We start from the raw sequence: 24,205 nt of genomic DNA, 5'->3' as shown, positions 1-24,205 counted from the left end.
AAAGAAGTGAACAAAAGTCACACAGAAATACAGACACATACAAGCCAAACCAGAATATGTAGCATGCGTTAAGGCAGGGCAATTTACCTGAATGTTTGCCTGTTGCAAGTGATGAGACCATGTTGTAAAGAGGTTCTGCCGCATTTGCTGGTCAAAGTAGCCCGCATAAGCAATGAATGCGGCAGACAGAAGGCAGTCTCCAGCGATTGTTGACATCTGGTTCTTGAATGTTTCACTTGTCTTTTCCCAGCGCTCACGTTCAGCTGACAAGCTCTTCAAAAGGGCAGTGCTGCGGTTTACCTAAGGGAATTGAGGCTACGTTATTAAGTAACATGTTCTTGCTTTTGGATCAAAGAATGCAACAGTAAGTGATGGTCCAGGTGACTAGTGACCCACTCCCTTACATTTATCAACTGCTAAGACTCAGCCTAATTATTATAAGGGTTTAAGAATGCCCACCATACCTTTGCCTCGACAGCTGCCAGGTCTGCCTTGATAGCCTGAGCCTCTGATATTAGAACGGCATACTCTTCTTTGTATCGAGCAATGCTGGACTCCAGATCATGAATCATCTGCTCTACTTCCTCAGCCTTAGACTTATTGTCCTTTGCGTCATCCTCTAGTTTCTGAAGTTCATTTCGCAAAGGTTCGACTCGCTTCAGCATGTCAGCGTAGTTCAGCTAGTGGACATAAAAAGGTTTATGAAATGGATGATTGAGCCTACTAGGAAGAAAAGCACACGGTGAAGTTCCACTGATGAAAGATCACCTGTGCAAATGCACAGCCATTGGGTGCATTTAAGCATTCTTTCCAATATCATGACATGCCATTTATTCTGCTTTTGGTATAAAAAATGGTTTTAGAAATGTAATTCATCTGTAAAAACAAACCGACTCACCTGAGCAATGGCCCATTTGACCATTGGCCCACAGGCCAAAGAAGCCCTGTTCACAAGCTCGTAGTTGTAACTTGGATTTGACATATAGTTTTTCTTCATCTTCTCACGGATTGAGTCACTGTTACATAATAAACATACTTAGGTCAGGAAGATGAAGCTAGATATGCATGTATAGGATACTGAGGAATGAAGGAAGGTGGAAGGAATGTTTAAAAACCATAAACATCTCTGTTGTGGGCCAGGAAAACACTATTTCTTGCCAACTTTGTGGAACTCATAACAACTGCAAATTTATAAATTATTTAACATTAAGGAGACAACACAAGATGTGCACATGCTGCGCATCTTTGAAATATCATACAACTTCCACCTTCCTAATCAGATGGTTAGAATTTCAAGTTGTTAGCAGGTGTTAATGAAGTTATAAATGACTAACAATATGACACAGGTTAAGTGAAAATGTATGTTATGCATGCAAGTCAAGGAACAGAACAAACAGGAACAAAAACAAATGAGAAATCACATGCAGGTGGCCAAAACCCATCACTGTAGACACCACCTAACAATAAACAAAAGCACATATTTAAGTGTGCAAAATGATTGAAATTATTCAGAATTTTTTGAGTTCTTAGCCACTTGTAATCGAACATGGGCACACCAGAACGGCCTTGCCCAAGGTCAACTGGCTCTTTGTGTCAGAAGTCTGGATAAATTAACATCATCATTGTGCATATGTACAAATCTTTCAAAAATGGTAGAAGACAAATCCAATGATTGTCCAAATATTGTGATCATTTTTGGTACATCATTTACATTTTACAATTATAATTTACACTTACAATTTATTCTTTTGCAGTATTAGCCAATTACAACTGAAGCAATTGAATAGCTGGGAAAAATATCAGAGCTAAATGAAAAAGGAAAGCAAATACCTCATGTCTTCAGAGACAAAGTTGACTATGCTGGAGATGAAATTGTCTCTCATAACAACTTGTCTGATCTTTTTCCAGTCACTAGTCTCCTCACCCAGCAACAGACAGATTGACTCTAAAGCCAGTTTTACTACAGCCGGTGGGTTGCCCATGGCACGCACTTCAACAAGGTGCTGCTTCTTAATAGAGCTCACAGCTACAAGGAGGGTTAAAAGAGATGGGATGGCTTTTAAAACAAAGCATGCAAGGGAGGTGTGGGGATGCAACCACCGCCGAGGACAGAGAAGGAAACCTGAGGCCAACACAACAGGCATTTCATCACTTTTAATGCAGCTCTGTAGCCCAACACTGCCATAGCTCACTTGGGTGCTCTTTATCAGAACCCAACGAGAGACTGTTTCCTTCTGTACCACAGCAGGGTTGTACCTGTACATGCCAGTCACCTGATCTCATCAGCAGAAAAGTTAACAATTGTTGGAATGAAGTTCTCCCTCATTATGATAGAACGAATCTGCTTCCAGTCAGTGGTGCTTTCTCCCAGAAGCAAGCAGATGGATTCCAGGGCCAGCTTCACTGCAGCCGGCGGGTTCGCCATTGAACGTACCTCAACAAGGTGCTGCTTCTTAATGGACTTAACAGCTAGTAGCAGGCAAGAGGAGCCCAACAGATCAGAAACACATAGTGCAGGAGAAATAGATGCAAAGAGTGAAGGTTGGAAATAACGTAACATAGACCAATCAGTTAACAAATCGTAAAAGAAAAGCCAAACATACAAGAATCAAACCTCCAAATGTCCACACACACACACAGCATATGAACAGATTATTACTGAAATGTTCGGTAGCAGAAATGTAAAAGCCTCTTCCATTAGCAGCAGCAGTTTATGTCTGAATCTATATCAAAATGGAACTGTATCTGTTTCAGCCCACCCACCCAATATCTGGTTTCTATTAACAAAGTAACCTTTCAATGCAAAAAAAAAAAAAAAAATCTAAGTATTAAAAACATTTTCAACATTCTTTCCTATTCAGCTTTCATTCTTTCCTAAACTGTGTAAAAAGTACTCTTACCATTCTGTGCTTCAATCACAGCTGGTTCCACCTTATCCAGATCTTCTTTTACTCGCATCTGTTTGTCCTTGATTACTTCTTGCTGTCTGTAAACAGCTTCTTGGATTTCTTGGCTCATTACCTTGTCAGACAGACACAAAACACAGATCAGCGGATGCTCAACTTGCTCCTTCTATTATAGACACTTTATGATACCATGTTTACCTTCTTCTTTTCTGCTTCTTGTTGATCCTTAACCATTTTCTTCAGTTTGTCATTAGCAGCCGCATTTTTAACCTCCAGTTCCTGGCTTTTGATTCGCAGATCACGACGCAGCTCCTCCACCTACAAGACACAGATCACTCTGAACAGGCGAGTCAAATATTATTAGTGGAAAAGGTCTCCTCCTCATTTCGGCAAATGTTACCTGGTCAACTGTCTCCTTTATTTTGCGAAGACCAACATTTAGATGCATCTGCTGCTCTTCAAGCTCACTTCTCTTCTCATTGAAGAGGTTGGCATAATGGTTAATAAAATCCAGATAATGTCGTGGTGTAATTGCCATAGTGCGACCACCACGCTTGGCTAGCCGGTTGTTAGCCTGAAAGAAGGAAACTGGGTTAATGTTTGCCATTACAATTATGAAGAGAACTAATGATGCATAAAATGCTGCGAAGTACAATTCAGTTAAAAATACTGAAAACATATTTGGCATTAAAATTTTAAACTAATAAGCTAACACTTCTTATTCAAAATACTTACAAATCAAAATTTGTAATACAGCTGTATATTTTTTATACAGTTGAAGTACTAGAAGATGCCTTGTCTCGCAGTCAATTACAGGGAACAAACCTTCGACTTTCACTTCTGTAGCTACTTCCATACTTCACAATGCACGTTTAGGAAATTTTATTTTTATAAAGCACTTTTGAAAAACAGAAAACTATCTGTGTCATCAGTTCTACATTGGTGCACTGGGAAGTGAAATGATGCAGTCACGGTTACACAGCTTGACAGTAATAAGGAATAAACCAGTAACCTTGTGGCAATATGGCCACATAGCACTACGGAGTTTGCAATAGCCTCCCATTCAATCCCAGATCAGCACTGGCCAGAACAGAAAAATGTCTCTGTTTTACACTGGTGAATGATGGGGTGTGTTGTTTGGGGTAACTATTGGTAAAGAGTATCATTTGTGACAAGTATTTGTTATAACTTAAGTCTTTTTCTTTAATTAATGGCAAATACAATTTAGTTTAGAAGAAACATGACAAGGACCAAAATACTTCAGGAAAGAAAGAGATTAAAAAAAACAAACATTATTTTATGTATATGAAAAACATACTGATCAATAACATTTTGCAACATATAACTTAACAATCAGAGTATGAAACACATAGGAAATGGTCTCCGTCAGTATCAGCATAAAACGATCATGGATCCGTGCAATGCCTGGCTATATCTTATTCACTAACCTGTTTGGATGTAATGTATCAAAACATTAAACTCTGAAAAAATGATGAAAAAGGATGGGGTGTACGAATCATACAAGTTATTTTTTATTAAATAGTGAGTAGTTCATTAACTGCCATCTATCAAAAATGAGTTCAGAAATGTCATGTTAAAGTGATTTACCATTGTTTTATATGGGTTTGGAGCATCATGGGATATGCTTGCCAAATATCCATTTCTGTGTATTATAGAGGAGACATTTTCAAATCAACCATGAGAATTTCACATGCCACAAAATTATGCATAAAGCAAGAGTTAGATAATATTTTTAGACTCTGTATTTGAAATACAACCAATGTTTATGCTGCACAGCCTATTTTATTTTATTCTTTCTTTATGGGTGGCAGACATGAAATCACTACGGGTGACAATAACTATTCTAGGTGTATTTTTCCTGCTCTCATATTTAAACAAAACTTTGTAAGATATTAAAAAAATAACAAATTTCAAAAGAATTCTCTTGATAAACTTTATATTTCCCTGTAGTGAGAAGTCAAGCAAAATGACACCCTTTATTGGATAACTTAAAAGATTACAATGCACATACTGTAATCTTAGTTAGCCAATAAAGGGTGTCATTTTGCTTGACTTCACACTACATTCATAACGGCTAACATGGTACAACACCCTAGTTCTGTTTCCCTGTAGAAATGTTTTTTTTTTTTTTAATTAACTTTTGTAAAAGTAAACACCCACCTGGGATTTAGTAACATGTCTTTCACTAATACAGTGATCCCTCGCTATATCGCGCTTCGTCTTTCGCGGCTTCACTTCATTGCGGATTTTAAATGTAAGCATATGTGAATATATATCGCGGATTTTTCACTGCTTCGCGGATGTCTGCCGTCTACAGTACGTGTGCTTCCTCAGTTGATTTGCCCATTTGAATTCAAACAAGGGACGCTATTGGCGGATGGCTGAGAAGCTACCCAATCAGAGCACGCATTTAAGTTCCTGTGTGCTGCTGATTGGCTCAGCAACGGAGTGCTGCATTAACCAGGAAGTCTCATCTCATTCATTCAGCATTAATGCATGTTACTGCTAATGCTTCAGGATTGCAGAAAAGGTAAAAGTTTTGGATATGTTGAAGGAAGGAAACAGCTACACCGCTGTATGACACAATTACAGCATCAATGAGTCCACGATTCTTTTTATTTAAAAAGGAGGAAAAGCATATAAGATCTACGGCCGCAGTGTCCTTTAATCAGGGCGCAAAACGAGTTGCAAGTGGACGTGATAAGGCAGTAGTCTGGATGAAATCTGCTTTAGGGATTTGGATTGAAGAGTGCTGGAAGAAGAACAACGGCAGTGCTAAACAGTCGCCTGAAGAGGCTCCTTTAGAAGAGCTGTAACGCTATCCTTTGTTGTGCAGTAAAATTAAACTCATCGTTATCGGACAAGTCATCGTGTCATTGTTGGTGAGTAACCATAATTAATTATTTACGTACAGTACTTATTACATGTACATAGTTTAGTGTTGCTGTACACACATTTTACTGTATACAATTTTTCTTGCATTGTACGTATTTATTGCTGGTGGCCTGTCTGTTGTAATGGCTGTAACGTATGATATCGGAGACGCTCGATATCTTTAAAATAATATTTAGGTTTTACTGTATGTAAACTGTGTTTACATACATAATTTCAACGAATCTTACCTAATATCTAAGAGAATACAAAGGGTTTATGCTGTATAACTGGGCGTGAAATGTTTATAATAGTGTGGGAGAGTTTGTAAGGGCTTAAAATATATAAAAATAACTATATAAACATACGGTTTCTACTTCGCGGATTTTCTTATTTCGCAGGTGGCTCTGGAACGCAACCCCCGCGATGGAGGAGGGATTACTGTACATCATTATGTTTTTTTACGCACATGCGGAAACTACATGGAAGCTTTAAGTAATGTTAATAATTGGAAATGCGTACAAAGCTGCTTGACAACTAGCAAACTTTAACTAATATTAAGCTGTTCTTCTGAACCAGATACTTAAACTGGAATATAATGAGCACATGCAACTAGGTTCCTCAGGATCAGGTAAACCAGTGAGCACTGCACCATACGCTTCTTCTCACCTGATGCAAAGTCTGATGCACAAACACACAGCCGTTAATGATGGCCTCCCGATGAGTTGGAGTCTGTGGTAGTTTATCATACACGGTTGGCATATAGTCTGGTACCACATAGTTAGGCTTCTCCAGGTCCATTTTGCTTGTAAATTCTTTGCCCACCTGGAATAATGCTTCTGTAGACCAGTCACCAAACCAGTTGAGTACACACCTTTTTTCAGAAAGCATAAGACAAGGTTATATACGCAACCTGATGCCAGTATATGAAATGCACTCCTGTCACTCAATATTTACAGAAAGAAATCAGTCCTGGCGGATAGACATTGCATGAAATATTGCTCATGGATGTAAAATTTAAACTTAAGTGTAGATGAATGATTAACAAAAGTAGACTATAATATAAAATCAGAATTTAAAAGTTATCCACATCGTCTTAAAAATAAAACTGTATCTGTGTTGTAAGTAACTGCAATTCGCTAAAAAGATCAATCATAATGACATTTTTTGGCTTTGAGTCCTAACTGATGGGTAAGTTTAAGTATAGCTACAAAAAACACATATGCTCTTGACGTAAATCTTGAGAACAGCTATTGCCCTCACAGTATTTAGTAATATAAAAGCACATTTTCTGCTCACCTGTTGAAGAGAGCTGGAGATGTGGCAGCTCGGTCCTTTAGACCCTCTGAGGAGGGATTCATGGTGAAGACAACATGCAGATTGCGGATAACTTGGCTGGTGAACCACTTGTACAGCTCTTCATGGGAATCCAGCATGAGACCCTCTTTCTGTGCACCCTCCTTACATTGTGTCATTAATGTGGAATACTCATCTCCTTCAAAAAGTCCAGGCACCTGCCGAAAGCCAATGAATTTCATATAATACCAAATTCAAAAGATCACAGAAAATATGACACAGCAGTAAAGACATTACCTCCCCATTAGCCAAAAGGGTGTTCATCCGTTCCAAGAACCCAGAATCAAGTACATTTGACTCATCCATGATGAAAGCAATCTTTTCATTCTTGCAACCTGAGCGCCTAAGCACTGTCCGCAAATCTTCATCAAAGTCTTCCCCTGTGTATTTTCGATGTACCTGTACACAAAGACAGCAGGATTCACTTTACTGTTAGTCATACCACCCAACTGAAAAGCAAGCAGGAGCAGGAGTTAGAGAGGCGGTACTGGGTTTGGCTTACTTGTGAGCAGCATATCCAGCTTACCTTAATTTGGTAAACACTCAAACCATTCATCCAGGCAACAAAGCGAGACAAAGTTGTTTTTCCGGCACCGCTCACACCAATGAGCAACAAGTGACCTTGTGGCTGACGGAAGATACTGCAATAAAATAAATAAATGAACAAAGAAACAAAAACAAATAAAACAAATATCTGAAATCTAAGACTGTTATGAAGAATCTTTAGGTCTCTCTATTATCTCTTTCTTTCAGATTCATAGTTCATGTCCAGATACTCTGATGATACCTCTCTGCCAATAACTGTGACATGTAGAAACTTCACCTTACACACATTGTAACTCACCGGTCAATCCTCAGAACATGATCTAACACCTCGTTGAAAAGCACAAGAGGCACATCCAACTCTTCCTCGTAAAACACCTTTAATCGGGCCTTCACATAGTCTCTCAGTTCTTCTTGATCTACAGGAACGTAATCCTTTTCAAGGAGAATAAGTAAATGTACAGATTAGAACGCAGTCACTTCTGTGTGTAAAACATCATTAAAGGCTGGGAAGAAGAGGCAGAGCTACCTTAGATAACCAGTTACTATACAGGATGGGTCTATTTAGGGCCTTTTCTTTGTCCACATTGGGAAAATGTTTTAGTGCCACTGTGTCTATGTTCTCATCTGTCCATCGACGTTCTTCCTCTTCTACCAGCCTGAAAGAAATGGGAAAATATAAGTAGAATCAGTGGCATCTTTCTGTTTGAATCTTTAAAGAAACTTTATACTTGGCGGACAACTATTTCTGCATGTAAGCCTCAATGACACTTGCATTTCAAATTAGATGAATAACACATCCTCCACATCAGAGATGCCAAAACAAAAATTCATCCCTTATTTAATCCGCAACAGAGGGCCGGAAAGTTTTGTCTGTCGAGTTCCTCTATACACTGGTCTCTAAACCACTAAGGACACATTCTTACAACTCCTAGCTCCTCTCTCTTTCACGAGTTACTGGTGCAGGAAAATGAACAGCTGGTTGTTGTGATATTCCTCACTTAACTACCTACAGACTTTTCCTACTAAAATTTAAACAATAATATGGATACACTAAATCGATAAATAAATGAATAAGCACAGTTCCACACCTCAAGGTCAACAGAGTATATAATATCACCATTTCCTAAACTATTTTTTAAATTACAGGGAAAAGCGAGAATGAAGCCAAAAATACTACATGTATATATTTTAGTAAAGATCTTTGAATTCACAAAGAATTTTTTTTTTTTAATTAAGACCTCTTATCATCAACCCATTTTACTTGTAAAAACAGACGTAAACGTAACATAATGCCTATGCAAAACATCTGACGAGCAAGTTTGAAAAGCTGAGCTAGAGATATATCCAGGGCTGTGGAGTCGGAGACAATTTTGGGTACCTGGAGTCAGGGTCGGAGTTGGCAAGAATGTACGGACTCCAACTCCTAATAAGTTTAAATTGTAATGAAAAAAAATACAGCAAGTTCAAATGTCCAATTTCACAAACAATCATAATCAAGTACTTCTCTGATGTAAGAATAAAGCCCAGTGCATAGTTATGTGACTATTAGTGTGAAGTTCAGCTGAGCTATTATACAACCTGACATTCACATATTGTAATCTGGTTTATGGTACATTACAAAAAGTTTTTTCATTTTATTTTAGATATACAGTGGAACCTTGGTTTACGAGTGTTTTGCAAGACAAGCTAATATTTTTAATAAATTTTGACCTGATAAACGAGTGAGGTCTTGCAATACGAGTAGTATGTATATGCTTTGTCTGCTGATCGTCACATGATCACAACTGAGCTGATGGTTCTTCTCGCTCTCGCTGTGGGATTGTGGGCTCAGTCGGCGTGCCTCACTCACATAGTCAACATCTGTATGAGCGTATACTGTTTACTACAGCATTGTGACCATGTTTGTGTGTTGTAACATGCGAGTCTCCGTCTTGCACCCCAAAACACAAAGCTGAGTCTCAGTACTTTAGCAACACCAGCTTTATTCAGCTTGAAACAGGAACAGCAGGGTTATTTATTGTAGCGGGATCTGCCATTCTCCTATACACAGACACAGCAGTCAGGCAAGGTCGGGGCCAGGTTAGTGGCCAAGTAATACTGTGCACCGTGCATTTATAATGTTCCTTGTATCACCCATCAACGGCAGGCGCTTATAGATTTGCTTTTACGGCGAACTGCTACAGCGCTGGGAGCCTACGGTTGCTTCGGGACACTCTTCCACATGTCGTCCCGTTGGGTGGAATCCCATAAGAGTTTAGAAACTCACTCACACCAGCCATGATTCTTTTCAAAGGTAAAGTGCAGGTTAATTTGTTTTACGTATTTTTACTTTATATTTTGTATTAATCATTTTTATATGAATAGTTTTGGGTTGTGGAACGAATCATCCGAATTTCCATTATTTCTTATGGGGAAATTCGCTTTGATATACGAGTACTTTGGATTGCGAGCACGTTTCCGGAACGTTTTCTGGTTCCACTGTAATGTGTTTAACAAGATCATTTGAGTGTAAACAAGTGTTGTAATGATGTAGGTATAGGTGTGTGCTATGGCGTGATGTGTGTGCAGGGGTTCTTGTCTTTTGTTTAAACTTGCCAATACGGTAGAGAGTCAGCTTCCTAGCCAGTAGTTCTGTGCTTAAATGATGTGCATGTTGCCTTCGTTCAGTCAACATGGAAAATACATTAGCATATTAAATACACAGAGGAGTCGGGGAGTTCAAGTACCAGAAACAAAGGAGTTGGAGTCGACGGATTTATCTACCGACTCCACAGCCCTGGATATATCCCCATTGGATGTCAAAATGTCTTAAACAATTCTTGTGTGAATGATGCCATAGTCTCTGATTTATACATAATAAAAAAGGCACTATTTTGATTTGAATGATTTTATAAAATTTTAGAGTTTTAATTCTATTCATTTTGTTCGGTTTAATTCTGCTTTTTCTTAGCTTTGACCTTTAACTGTAGCATGTCCTTTATTACCATTTTCCATATACAAACCACTAGTAAGCTTCAAAGTCTTCTGACTTTTTTTTTTTTTTTAAAAGACAAAGTTTGTTGCATATATGACCACTAGCAAGGAGTTCCATTAAAACTGGAACTGAACCAAATGTATTCCTGTAGCCAATGAAAGCAATTAGTCAAACTACCAGCTATGCAAAAGAATACCAAAAGGGCTACAATTACCTATCCTGGAATAAACGCAGAGCTTCATGGGCCCAGATACGAATCAATCCCTCCACAGACAGGGTTTCAAGGGGTCTTAGAGCTTCAAAAATTCCTCTCACCCATCTTGTCATTTCTCGAGGTGAATAGATGTAGTGGGGTTGAGTGTCCTGAGTAAAGCGCTCCTAAAATTTAAAAAAAAAAAAGCAGTATTAACTGGTTTAAATGGTAAAGACCAGGGTGTTCAGTTCCCAAACGTTTCTGCGGCTTTGATGCATACCTGAGACATTGTGTAGAATTCAACCATGGCTGCTGTCAACGGCTCAGCATAGGTTCGTAAAGAGGGAATGAGCCGTAGCATGGCACGGTTAAATGTTCCATAAATCTGAGTAAGCGAAGCTGGGCCAGGATAGTCTACGTAAACCACTGGTACATGACGAAGGAATCTGTAGAAAGACAAAAACTGGTCAAACACTGGCACACAGGCTAAACGACTTTACTTCTAATTGCTAAATACCTGTGAGTGAGAGGCTTTCGGCCAGGGTCTGTGGGTGGGTTACAAGCTCCTACGAACTGGATCCTCTCAAGCTTCACCCAAGTCTGATCTGATGTACGGTAGAAGCCACCATGCTCCACCATCTAAAGATCAAATGAAATCACCACAATTCAAAACAGAAAGAAAAGACAACAAAAAAGAGTTTAGCAAGAGTGCCAGAATTTAGGAACACAAAATTACAATGACCAGTGTACAGCAGGCTTCTGACTTATGGACATATACACAAAAAAACACACATCCTCTAAAGGTCACAGCATTTAACAGAGAGCAGATGGAGATTAAAGTATGTAGCTACATCAAGTCACAGATTTCAGAGCAGAAGTGGCAGGCACTTGGCACTATCTTTTTCAAGATCGACAGGTCTATTCCTACATTACCTGTCTGATAAAGGAGATCACTCTCTGGGTTCCATACTTGTCCATGTCTGGGAGGTTAATCTCATCACAGAAAAGCACAAGCCACTTGCCAAGTTGCACTGGTGCTAGTACCACACCATTTGGTGTTCGCCGGTACTCACAATAGTGGTCAAATGTCTTGAGCAGAAGTTCAGGAGTTGTGGCACTAGAGAAGTTCAACCCAACCACCTATGGGGTAAGGAGGAGGAACAAAAAATATGAGAATGTTAATAGACGGCATAAAAGAAAGAAAAGCTCTGAGCTTTCTGACAAATCACTGTGTAAGGCTGGTCTGACAAATCTTACCTCCATGTCAGGGAGTGCACGCAGGGCACTAAACAAGGTCATTGTTTTACCAGAGCCAGGTGGACCACACAAAACTAATGGTTTGTGCTCAGCAAGCCAGGTGTACAGGAGTGCCTCATGACGCACTGTGTCAAGAGTGGGTACTACAACATCAGGGGCAGCTACTTTGTGTGTCTCCACCTCAATCTGAGGAACCTTGCCCTGCCAAGACTGCCACTCACCAGTGATGGAAACCTACAAACATAAAAGAATGCTATTCAGAAAAGACTTGATATATTCACTAATAACTTACCTACTTGCTCAGTTCTATAAATGACTGGAGTGAACAACTTTTATAAATGTTCCAAAATTTGTTAACTTTACACTGCATAAGTAAACACTGATTTCCAACTAGCATGAGCCATGCAGTAGATTGTAACCTAAACCTTTATCGACTCCAAATTTTACCTTCTAGGAGGAGATACTTGCAGACAAAATACAATTTAAAATAAACAGAATATGGCTTATGAAGTGAAAAATAAACTTTTACTACCTCGTAATCAATAATGGGAATGTTTGGTGCAGAAGGAAGAGGGACAGTGGTCACTCTTCTGATATATTCTCCAAGCTCTGCTCTCATTTTCAGCCGGCTGTCACCAGAGAACGACCACAATATTGCATAAACCAGATACCTCTGTAAGAGAGTAAACAGCACATTAGATGGGATGGGGAAGAGGGCCTTCACACCTGGAAAAAATAGCACGTGGTACACACCTGAATATAACGTTCCAGCTGATCGATCTGCATGGGGAAGTCTGGGTGGTTGGCATTATACAGAGCCACATTTCTGCATGCTTGGTGACACATAGAAAAAAGGGAACCCAGGCAACGTAAGCGGGTGAAATCCATGATGTGCTCCATCTTGGAGGCATATTCTAATGCTTTGATCACCAGGCCTGTTGTGGTGAAGTAGGGCTGTAGAATTGTTGCCACGTCTCTCTGAATCTGCATTACAAAATACGGAGGTGCCAAGACATTAACACTTCAATCAGAACCACCTATGTTGTACTGTACAACTATGTTCTTTAAAGTAAGGGTACCTGAAGCATTGGTGATGCAGCTTCTTCACCTTCATCTTCTGCACCCTTACGCATGCGCTGAGCTTCATCCTCTCCCTCATCTAGGGGGATGCTGCGGAGACGGGCTAGGAAGTTGTTCAAGATCATGTCTGTGCTCAATACATCCTCACTGAACCACACCATACCACAGCGGGAGACAGTAGCCAGTGTGGCATATTTCAAGTCTTGCACTTCAAACATAATGCGCACCTAAAACCAAAGGGCAGTCACAAGTGAGACAGGACATGTCAGAGAAACACCACACGACAGCATTTAACAGTAAGCAGCTTACATTGGGTGGCAGGCTGAGACGTTCTCCGTTAGGTAGAGTAAGCAGTTTATTGTCATCCAGAACGGAGTTCAAGTTTTCTACCCACTCAGGATCCACATCTCCATCAAAAATGATCCACTGACGTTTCTGTAGTTCACCTCTCACATTGTCAATGATCCTGAAAGATGGGAGATGCACACTCAGAAACACTTACCTCAAATCTTTAATTTATCCAATTTTCCTATTTAGTGCCTTTTCCAGCAAGCAATACAACATAGCAAAAGATATTATTAAAAAAGCCACAGTACAACACCATGATTAGCTAAAGACACTACTGTAATGCTACTCAGAAAGTAAATCAGTGAGAGCAAGGAGAACTGCTGATGAATGAACTTTCACTATTTTAAGTGATGAAACAGGTCATGTGACAGAACATATAGGGACCTTTGATATTTTCCCTAGTTCCTGGTGCAGAACAAAAAAAAATATGTTGAAAAGGCAGTTCAAGTTAAAATGGACTCTAATTACAAAGAAAGAATTTCTGGAAATAATAGCACATCTTACTTTCGCAGTATGTGTGTGAAGAGCCCATCTGTCCACTCTCTTGTGTTGGGATCTAGCGTTCCATAAAGGTGATCCTTACTGATAGCTTTTGGATCAATAATGTGAGCTACACCTTCAACACCTTCCAAGCGCTCCAAAGCCTTCAGCAAAACCCGCCAGGCCATGGATTTCCCACTGCCAGATGGGCCAACCATCATCAAGCCATGATTGATCTGAGTGATTTGGTACAGCTGAAGGACCTAAAATACCACAAGGTATACGAGGAGGAAAAGGTGACATAGTTCAGTATAGTGAAGGAGGGAAGCAAACAAGTGGAAGGAATGGATCAGTATAGGCATGAATTGGTTTGGGAGTACACATATACTGGCGGAGTGTGAATTAAGATGATGATTCACAACACTAGCACTACGCATCATAGTACATGTTCTGTTTAATGTACGTGCTGTCTGTAGTTCATAGCTGCTATCATATGGGGACATTTAAAACAAGACATTTACCTTTTCAACCCACATTCCTCCAACTTCCTCTCCTCCTCCATAGATAAGGTACATCTCTGCACATACTTTCTTGAGCTCTTCTCGGAGGGCAGTCATCTCCCCTCGTTGATACTGGACTCCTGGGAATACATCTGACAGTAAACTGAAGAGCAGTGGAATATCCTCAGCTACTAATTTTGGAACCATGGTCTCACACACACTCTGAATAAGAATCTATTTACAAGCGAGAGGAAAAAAAGAGACAAAAGGTGAAGTAATAAACTTTTTTTGTATGCCTGCCTTCTTTCCATTGCAGGCAGTTGTATAGAGTAGTAATAGTTGTATTACTACATATACTGTGTATCAATATTTACCTCTTGTTCAGGAAGGTTTTCTGCAATTTCCCCTTCATCAACTACCTCTCCACGTTCACCTTTCTCCCTCTTAATTTTCTGAATCCTTTCTCTCTTCACATTGCCAGCGCTTACCAGAACACTCTTTAAGGCTCGAAGACCAAAGTCATAGTGACTTTGAGAAGACAGCTGCTCATCACAAAGCCTGAGAAAAAACGGAAAGTGGAACTTAAAGATTTGTTTCCAGATATCTCTGTAGGGATAAACTTTCCTTAGAAAACTTACTTGAAGAAGGGAACAATTTTCTTAGCCAAAATCTCTGCTGTGCGGAAGCCCTGGGAATACAGCATAACTTGGGCAATCAGCTGTCGGTCTGGCTTAGTCATGGCCAGGCTGCGGAAGAGTTTTTTCAGGTTGTCGGGAAGGTTGGATCGGCCCGCATAGCCAGGGTTCATAGTGATGAATATGGCCATGTCTGGGCTCACCTTCACTTGTTTGTTCAACAATTCACAGGTGACAGGCGTGCCTACAGGTGATTGATAATTAACAAACAGCATGCATGACAGGTATGCAGAGGTATACTTTAGAAGAGGAGGACCAATGATTCTACTGCACACAAAATGATATATCAAATTACATACTTTTATCTCTGTTCTGGTTGCTGTGTTCTCGCAGTGCCACCTGAATGTACTGAACCTGTTGCGAGACTGCTGAAAGCATCCGCTCCTCCAACCGGTTGAACTCATCAAAGCAACCCCAGGCTCCCACCTGGCACAGGCCCACAAAGATCCGACCCACAGCCTATAATAGTCAAAGGACACTAGTGGTGAGTAAAAACTTTGAAAAATGAAGAATAATGAAAACCACAAGAGCTATAAAGACCTGGAAATCAAAGGTTTCGTCGCAGTTGAAGACCAGAACAAAGCGACCAAGCTGGTGACCAAGAGCTTTGACAGATTCAGTTTTCCCTGTGCCAGCAGGCCCTATGATAAGAGGTGAGAAAGTTTTAGAAGTGATGGCATATTGTTTTTACAAAAAAAATAAAGCACTAATACAGAGGCAACATGCTTACCAAAGGGAGACCCTCCCAACCGTGCCTCCAGTGCCTGGGTCATTGTCAGGTAACAGCGGTCTGTCAAGGGTGTCTGCACAAGTTTGTCTTGAACTCCTAGGTATTCAAAGCCATAGTTGAATTTAGCATTGGCCATCTGAATGGATAACTGCTGGAGAACATCGGTCTGCTTCGGGTCAAAGTAAAAGCGCATTTGACTGAGCCATTCAAAGGATTTAGGATTGTCAATTTTGTGACGGATCAGTGTGCGGGTAACATCTCGCTGGTGCACCAGTTCTGTTATCTAGATAGAGAAAGAAAAAGAATTAAATGAGGATTTCAAACTTACTGACAGTTTCATTCAGTAATAATTGTGCTCCAAGTGGGAAAGTGGTAGAAACCCATTGTTTTCAACAAACTAACATGTTCTTTAGGCCTTGGTGAAGTAATAATAATAAGAATAATAAAACATTTTATTTATATAGTGCCTTTCCCATGTTCAAGGCGCTTCACAGAGTCTTAGAAAAAAACAGCACGGTATATGTAACATTGGATACAAATGTTTTCCCCCCCGAATAGAACAATGAAACAGATAACAAAGCATTAAATAGAATAAAGGAAAATAAACCAGAGTAAAATACTAAATTCAATACTAAAAGAAAAAACCTAACAAATAAACTAATTTGTGATATAACAGACACACAGATTATCCTGAGCACCTGGATAGAGAGGTAAACTGAAAAAAAGGACAGAATGTTAAGTTAAAAGCCTTCCTAAATAGATGAGTTTTAAGTTGTTTTTTAAAAAAAATGAATGGAGTCAGCTGATCTAATTACTTTCGGGATGTCATTCCAAAGTTTGGGTGCTATGGAGCTGAAGGCCCTGTCACCTATCGTGTGCAGGTTAGTGTGAGGCACAACAAGAGTACCAGAATATGAGGACCTTAGTAGGCGAACAGGAGCATAGTGATGGAGAAGGCTACTGATGTAGTCCGGTGCAAGGCCATTTAAAGGTTTGTAGGTTATTAATAGAATTTTATATTCAATCCTGTAAGACACAGGGAGCAAGTGAAGGCAGAGCAGGATGAGTGTTATGTGCCCTGTGTTCCTTGTCCGTGTTAGGACTCTTGCAGCAGAGTTTTGAATCAACTAGAGCTGTGATATAAGATTAGAAGGGGCACCTGCCAGCAGCGAGTTACAATAATCGATGTGGGATGTGATAAAAGCATGGACAAGTTTCTCAGCATTAGAAAAGGAGAGGAATGAGCGAACACGGGATATGTTACGGAGATGAAAGTAAGAAAGTTTCTTAATGTGGTTTATGTGGGTGGAATAAGAAAGGGAGGAATCAAAAATGACACCAAGATTCCTGCATCAGAAGAAGGTCTGATGAGATCACTGTCAAGATGGACTGGGAAGGAGCTCATTTTCTTAAGCAGCACTTTAGTGCCAATTTGCAAGTATAATACAGTTCCCAACAGAAGTTCTTCCTTCTAAAACTGCAGATTCTTAGGATAGCAAGATGGCTTGATAACAGCTAACAAGACTTAAAGTCAATGAAATTCACTGAACACAGTAGGGCAGTACTCACAAATGTCACTCAGGCCTAATTAAAAGAGGTCAGCGTGTCTCTGTGGCTCTCCATCTGTTTAGTGAGTGTAGATCATCCACATACATTTTTGGAGAAAACAGACTAAAAGCAGGGAAGTAGTGATCTTGAAGTATATAGTACTTTTTATCAAATCTAAAAGTTAGCAAAGCACATTGTACTCACTGCATGGTAGCTTAAAGCAATAGCAGTGATGAACATAATCTTAGAACAAATGACCAGGAAAGAAATGGACAAATGTTATGAAAAATGGCTATTTTTTTGTACATGAAATCTAGACTCAGAAAAATACTTCTGAGAAATAGTTCATAGTGGGAGAAAGGGACAGTATATGACCAACAGCACAGTTAATTTAGGAATACAGCAATTTAGTTAGAACTATAACATTGGTCTGGTTTAATTTTCATAGGCAACTCAGTTAATCAAGACTGTTTTAAGGTGCTATACTGTATATGTGTCTCCTTCTTTATTATAAAGTACACATCACAACTACACTGAAGTTTATTTTGTTAGTTAAAGGCACACTGCATGTTAATTGTTTGCATGTACATTTTAAGGTCGTTCTCTTCCTTCAGGTCTACACTACATCATTAGAAGTTCTATGTGTATAACAAGCTAATCCAATTTAATATCTACAACTTCATTAATATTTCATTTGAACTCTCATGACCGAAGTCAGAATGGTTTTAATACATCACTTGTAGCATAATAAAGATATTTTTGAGGTTTTTTTTGCTTAACCATAATATACACCACACATCTACAGAATGTGTATGCTGGTTTCCAAAGTTACCAGGAACCAAATTTGTGAAATGCTAAATCAAAGTTGTCTATGATCCTTATATTAAGTATATTGATTGGGTCAACTCTCAGGTGGGGAAGCAGATAGTGTTGTTTCCACTCAAGTACTCACCAAATGCTCAAGTTTCTTACGGCGCAGAGGAGGCTGCTCCATCAAAACTGTGTCTGCCAGAACATTCAAAGTTGCTTCCACGTTGGACTGGACAGCCTGAAGAGGCGAAAAATCTGCCCCGCTGGCATTTGCAATTGAATTCAGAGCATTTTCAACATTCTCAGACCAAGCAATCTGGGCAGACAGGACCACAAGCTGAGCCTAAAAGAAAGAAAGAACAAGGAAACTACATTTTTAGTTTAGTAAGTAAAATTCACTTACTCCCTGATTTATACAAGTTTTTACAGCACATGCATGACAAAGGTTAATATGATAAATGGTTTGAGTCTCTTGGTTTGGTGTAGATGTGCTCACCTGATATCGATCAATCCAGTCGATGTAAGTTCCAAGTTCAATTGAAGTGCCTTTGTTAAAGACATCCACTTCAGTGACGGACTCTGCAAGGAGTTTTGCAAGAGTCACTCGCATTTCCTTCTCCACAAGAGTAAGCCATTCGTTAATCTTTGGGTGCTCTGTAATTGAGACAGGTGTCTTGTACATAACCTAATAAACAGAAAAATAACAGTTAGTGAGAGAAGAAAAAAAACACCCACAAAGACTGGAAACTGCGATGGAATCATAAAACAGAATTGCAAACTGGAAATAAAACTGGTGTTGGTTATGTCCCCCTCACCTCTTCTCCTTCTCGTGAAGAAATTCCCTGCACTTCTGTGTTGTCTTCATTCAATATTATACTGGACACCCCAGCAAACATCTTCTTGAAGTGCTTTTGCAATTTGGCAACATTTTTACTGTTACCAATGATTTCTAGCAGGTCTTCATCACCAACAAAGTAAAACCTGGGATAAAGAAACATGAAAAAGATAAATGAATGAAACCTCAACAGGGCTAACATGGAAGTTGATGTTGATTAAGTTTGTCCTCCTTTGATCCAAACATTTTATTGGACAGCATTTTGTCAATATATTTGAGAGTAGATGTTATTTCACACATTTCTGAAGCTGCTTTTCTGTCTCTAATCATCTGGCAGGAAATACCAGTAGGTGATAGGGCTTTCACATAGCACTTACACACCACCCATTCATTATCTAGCCTGCTTGCTCCAAATCATGAAATATATCATATCATATTAGAATATCAAAGATAATTTGCAAAGTTAAGTGAAAATGTAAAATATCAAATTTTTCTTTATCTTACTCTGGATATCAATCTGCAAAACTGTAGGTTTGTTTTTTCCTGTTTTTTCTCCAAACTCGCCATCTCACATGGCATATCACTAATCCAAAAATAAACTGGAGGCATTTTTGTCCAGCCAGAAACAGTGTTTTCTTTTCAAGTTTGAGCTTTTCTGTAGAACTATTTTGTAGGTTTGTGTCACACCCAGTCTGTTGGAGGAGTTAACTGTGCTAACACAGTGAAAACTCTCAATTTCTAAAGCCAGATTTAAATTTCACAAGGTGGAGCACTTCAACTGGCCTAGGCAGACCACTAAATCCACAAATGACAAAATATTCAATTGTAACATGCTGTCATTTGTAGAATATATGAGAACACTGCTTTGAAGCATCACCTACATTGACAAGCTGTATGTACCTCACTGGAAAAAACAAATGATTTGATGAAGTATCAATGTTCTCTCTAGTAGGAGAGCAAGACTTATACACTGCTGTTTCAGAAGGCTGAGCATAACACTGCTGTTAAACTTGAAATGCGAACTGAATAAAAATGAAGAAATCAACAAGACAAGGAATGGAGCTCTCTCAGTCAAGCATGTCTCTGTAGAATCATCTCTAGACAAAAGCAAGTCTTACAGGTTCTCACTGCTCACTTAACTTGTTCCCAAGTACACAAAAGAATCTCAAATAGAAAGATGCAATTCATACCGAGGGAATGATGAACGCTCCCTCTCCAGGTATTCTCCCAAGGCCTTCTGGATCTTTCCAAGCAGATCGGCAAGCCTCTCTAGAGATCTCTGTACTCCCTGGATGTTCAAGACATCCATCACCAGGGGGGACTTGGAGACTTTCTTCATAAGAGCCAAGAACTCTGTGCTAATACTGGAAAGAAAAGCGAAAGCAAAATAAATATTTTTATTATTTCAGTTGAATGTTAATTGTCCCAATTTGTACATTTGCTACACCAAAAACTAAGTGCAATTTAAATTGTAAAATTAAAAATGGCACTTGTAAAGGGTGTATTTATTCATGAATTCAATCTTTATATTATATGAGAAACTACACATACGTTGTATAGGTATTAGGTGATGTATTCCGAGTAAGAAATGTGCAAGAATGCAGCACTGCTAGACTACCTTATTGCCTGGATCATATGTATGAGAGTGCTTACTCTTGTGTTACCCAGTGTTTTAGAACTGGAACAAAGTTCATCTTGAGGGAAATAAATGCAACTCAATCAGTCATTCAATCACTACTCCTCAACCTTTACCTTAAGCTACAATGTCAGACAGATCATATATGTAGAATTAACTCTCTTAGATGCATGCTGAAAAAATGGCTCTGGAATGCTGGCTATATACCCTTTCCAGTCAACAACCCTTAGTGGTCTTTTTACTCTTGCAGAAAACATTGGTATTTGGCGAGAGAGTGCAAGTATGTGAACAATGAGTACATTTTAAGCAAGTTTATCATTAGGATACTAGAGTGATGGCTTGCAGCATATGTGAATAAAGAATTATAAATCAGTAATTTCAAGCAGTAATAGTCAATCTAGACCATGCTCCCTAGTTATATAGTTCTCTTTGTTGTGTACAGGTACAGCGCTAAGTTTCATGGATTACCTTGAAACATACTGTTGTACTTGGCATGTTATTTTCGTTCGTTTGATTGGGTCGAGTTTTGTTTCCTATATAAAATGATTACATAAACTGTTGCTAATAATATCCTACAGTTAAAATAAATGAAAAATGTCATATATGAATCTGATTTAACGGCTGTGTCACCTCACACATGCTGTAAAGGACTTTAATGAACACATACATTAATAATAGTTACATCATTAGTTCATCATGATTAGGAATGTGAAAAATTCTAATTTCCAAACTGCATCTGGTCCTACAAAATTTGAAATAAATGATTGTGGAACTGTAGCTGTTTCAGCAACCGCATCACTATTGGTGACCATTAATGAAATGTGATAATTTCAGTCGGTTGCCTTTTAGAAATGTGACAGCTGATGTGGCTTAAGAGAATGAAGACTGTATGCAAGGTTAACAGACAATCCTTTGTGACTGCAGACTACAGAGGTCGAGGAGGTTTTTTTTCTAAATATATTTAACTTTATTTTTAACATACAGAAACTTCTTTAGGTGAAGAAAGACTGTGTTTTCACAAAGGACGTCTATTTTATATAAACACACACTATTTTTGTTTTAGCATCCTTGCGCTAATAGGACATCCTAACTCACATGCCCTGATTATGTTTCCCTAGCACAGGCACTACTCTTACCTCAATGTAACAGGCAAGATATGCTGGAGACAAATTAAGTTATGCATGGTCTGATATTAATGACTTACCTCTGAAATCTCTGTGTCTCCACAGGAAGAAGGTGCTTAATATCAGCACTGCCAGTGAAAATGCCCTCCAGATAAACCCAACGCCGTTGCACATCAATCCAAACATCAAAGAGTGCCATAATTCGGTTAAGTTTGTCCTCCCAGCTTAGGGCATCCTCCTCAAACACCTACAAAGAATGCAACAAATAACCAATAAATATCAAGAAAACAAGTGACCAACACTAGGCTAAACTATACACAGACATTCTAAACTCTGTTCAGGGACCTAAATGCCTGCCTGATCTACAAATACTTCTAAACAGATGAATTCTCTAACTTTCCAAAAGAAAAAACACAAACACATACACACATAAAAATGGGAGTGATTAAAGGCTCAGTGGTACCTTGTAGTTTGGCAATGCCTAAGTTAAAGAAAGTGGAGGCATGGAAGAACAGAAACATGAATGCATTGCTAAATTAAAACAAAAGCTAAGACCAAAATCAAATGAAATGGAGTGATGGGTGCAGAAACATTAGCTTAAAGTCTGTATAATGAGGCACATACCTTGTAGTAAGGAGACAGCTTCATGGCAGAGACGCTGTTGATGTGCTCCTTGACTTTGTTGAACAGATCGTCCCACCCACGAATCAGCCGGCATTTGTTCTGATAGTTGACTAAATCCAGTTCATAGGTGTTCCACACTTCCCGAATCTGATGAGGAGCAGGAAGAGAGGTCAAGTGAGTTTTAGGTCTACTGTTCTCATGGTAAGTATTTTATTATAAAATGAATGCACATTTACTTTATTTGCACTGTAGCAGACTGTAATACCATGAAAATACACTTGGTTCAGCTGAGGTCTAAAAGCCATATAGACTGGGTCTTTTCAACTAAGCAAGATTTATGCCATTTTTACTGTACATTATTTATTTCTTCTCCTTTAACAAGACATTCTTTTAACAGTCTGACCTGTTTTAAAAACTCTTCTAATGCCATTTCTCCTTGTGCCACCAAGAGAACATCTTTGACAATGGCTTCATTCTTCTGCAGGTCTACATCCCAAATCTGTCCCAGGGTGAGTTCAGACAGTACCCAATTGACATGAAGTCTTTTCATGAGTTGCTTCCAGTGACGATCTTTGAGAGCCTCTGACTTTAGTTCAATTACCAACATGTTTATCTGAAGAAAAAAAAAACCCAGCAATCTCTAAAACTTTTACATACCTAAAAATGTTAACATTTCCCATCTTCAGAAGTTTAAATTTCTGCATTTCCTCCAAATTATGAGACTCACCTTCATGTAGCCCTTCAACAAGCGCTGTACATACTCATATGACGCATATTGACGCAGTCGTGCAGGAAAGTTCTTCAGTTGATTCAGAAGCCCATCCAAATTCTGACGCAGCTGTAGTGTTAAACAGAAAAAAAAGCAAAGTTACCTAGCTATGCAATAGGGATCCATACATTTTCAGGGATGCTATTTAGTGTGCAAGTTACCTTACGAGGCTGAACGGAAACCCATGGCTGCTCCTTCATCTGGTCAATCTGCTCCCACACCTTTGACAGCTCAGACCAAACTCCTTTTAGATCCTGAAGCTCTTCTAATGCAACCTGTAGCAAAAAAAAAACAAGGTGGTAGTTCACATGCTATGTTACAAACATATCAACATTCCCCATTTAAAATTTCAACTTTAGGACCAAGACAGCTTGGTCAGTTAGAAGGGAAATTAACATCTTGGTCAATTTTGAAGTTTATTACTCATTAACTCACACATCAAGAGCAAGAAGTCAGACAATGGATCCAATTATGAGCTAGTTACAATAAAAACGTGCACCTGTTGTGGCCCTCCATGAACCGAGTTGAGCGCTGGGGTTCAGAATAACAGAAAGCGAAAACATTAGTATAAGTTTCTATGGTTGCAAACGTTCTGAAGCAACAATAAAGCACTCATATATGTTTAAAAACTGAAACTGAGACACTTGAGTATATAAGCAACAGCAATTTTGTGTCTCTACTGGTTGTTTTTTGTGTTACGTTTTCATATGTAAAATTGCTCCTATAATCGTTAAATGTACGTTCTTGTAACTTAAATCTTGAAATTTCAAGTAATTAAGAAGAAACATCTAAATGCTGAAATAACTCAAAGATTGAATAAAATAAACTTTATAATTGTCAACAAGATGTTCATTGGCAAAGGTTTTTTTTTTTTTTTTTTTTTTTACACTGCTCACTAAATG

General features: G+C 38.9%; 1 protein-coding gene across 2 annotated transcripts in view; it reads right to left on the bottom strand.

Annotated features, from left to right (window-relative positions):
- The window catches only part of dync1h1 (dynein, cytoplasmic 1, heavy chain 1), a 64,101-nt gene that overhangs the window by 16,994 nt on the left and 22,902 nt on the right, over nt 1-24,205 (bottom strand). Inside the window, exons 18-55 of one of the 2 annotated variants that reach the window (XM_028821651.2) lie at nt 23,465-23,578; nt 23,262-23,372; nt 22,938-23,147; nt 22,535-22,681; nt 21,991-22,157; nt 20,341-20,514; nt 19,131-19,296; nt 18,812-19,000; nt 18,458-18,658; nt 15,958-16,240; nt 15,768-15,868; nt 15,527-15,686; nt 15,171-15,411; nt 14,907-15,090; nt 14,554-14,766; nt 14,057-14,295; nt 13,514-13,670; nt 13,204-13,431; nt 12,878-13,108; nt 12,657-12,797; nt 12,125-12,358; nt 11,801-12,007; nt 11,385-11,506; nt 11,148-11,313; nt 10,889-11,052; nt 8,227-8,356; nt 7,999-8,132; nt 7,681-7,795; nt 7,392-7,553; nt 7,098-7,312; nt 6,468-6,672; nt 3,307-3,480; nt 3,105-3,224; nt 2,901-3,021; nt 2,274-2,469; nt 899-1,016; nt 465-680; nt 88-300 (exon numbers count right to left, since the gene is read on the bottom strand). In XM_028821651.2, coding sequence (XP_028677484.1) covers nt 88-300; nt 465-680; nt 899-1,016; nt 2,274-2,469; nt 2,901-3,021; nt 3,105-3,224; nt 3,307-3,480; nt 6,468-6,672; nt 7,098-7,312; nt 7,392-7,553; nt 7,681-7,795; nt 7,999-8,132; nt 8,227-8,356; nt 10,889-11,052; nt 11,148-11,313; nt 11,385-11,506; nt 11,801-12,007; nt 12,125-12,358; nt 12,657-12,797; nt 12,878-13,108; nt 13,204-13,431; nt 13,514-13,670; nt 14,057-14,295; nt 14,554-14,766; nt 14,907-15,090; nt 15,171-15,411; nt 15,527-15,686; nt 15,768-15,868; nt 15,958-16,240; nt 18,458-18,658; nt 18,812-19,000; nt 19,131-19,296; nt 20,341-20,514; nt 21,991-22,157; nt 22,535-22,681; nt 22,938-23,147; nt 23,262-23,372; nt 23,465-23,578 — 6,669 coding nt within the window. Of the gene's footprint in view, nt 1-87; nt 301-464; nt 681-898; nt 1,017-1,830; nt 2,027-2,273; nt 2,470-2,900; nt 3,022-3,104; nt 3,225-3,306; nt 3,481-6,467; nt 6,673-7,097; nt 7,313-7,391; nt 7,554-7,680; nt 7,796-7,998; nt 8,133-8,226; nt 8,357-10,888; nt 11,053-11,147; nt 11,314-11,384; nt 11,507-11,800; nt 12,008-12,124; nt 12,359-12,656; nt 12,798-12,877; nt 13,109-13,203; nt 13,432-13,513; nt 13,671-14,056; nt 14,296-14,553; nt 14,767-14,906; nt 15,091-15,170; nt 15,412-15,526; nt 15,687-15,767; nt 15,869-15,957; nt 16,241-18,457; nt 18,659-18,811; nt 19,001-19,130; nt 19,297-20,340; nt 20,515-21,990; nt 22,158-22,534; nt 22,682-22,937; nt 23,148-23,261; nt 23,373-23,464; nt 23,579-24,205 lie in introns of both variants that reach the window. The other variant, XM_028821652.2, reaches the window with a different exon arrangement.

The sequence above is a fragment of the Erpetoichthys calabaricus genome, chromosome 16, assembly GCF_900747795.2.
Source record: "Erpetoichthys calabaricus chromosome 16, fErpCal1.3, whole genome shotgun sequence".
Lineage (NCBI taxonomy): Eukaryota > Metazoa > Chordata > Cladistia > Polypteriformes > Polypteridae > Erpetoichthys > Erpetoichthys calabaricus.
The sequence above is the reverse complement of the archived record's forward strand: the minus strand, read 5'-3'. Positions and strand labels throughout refer to the sequence as shown.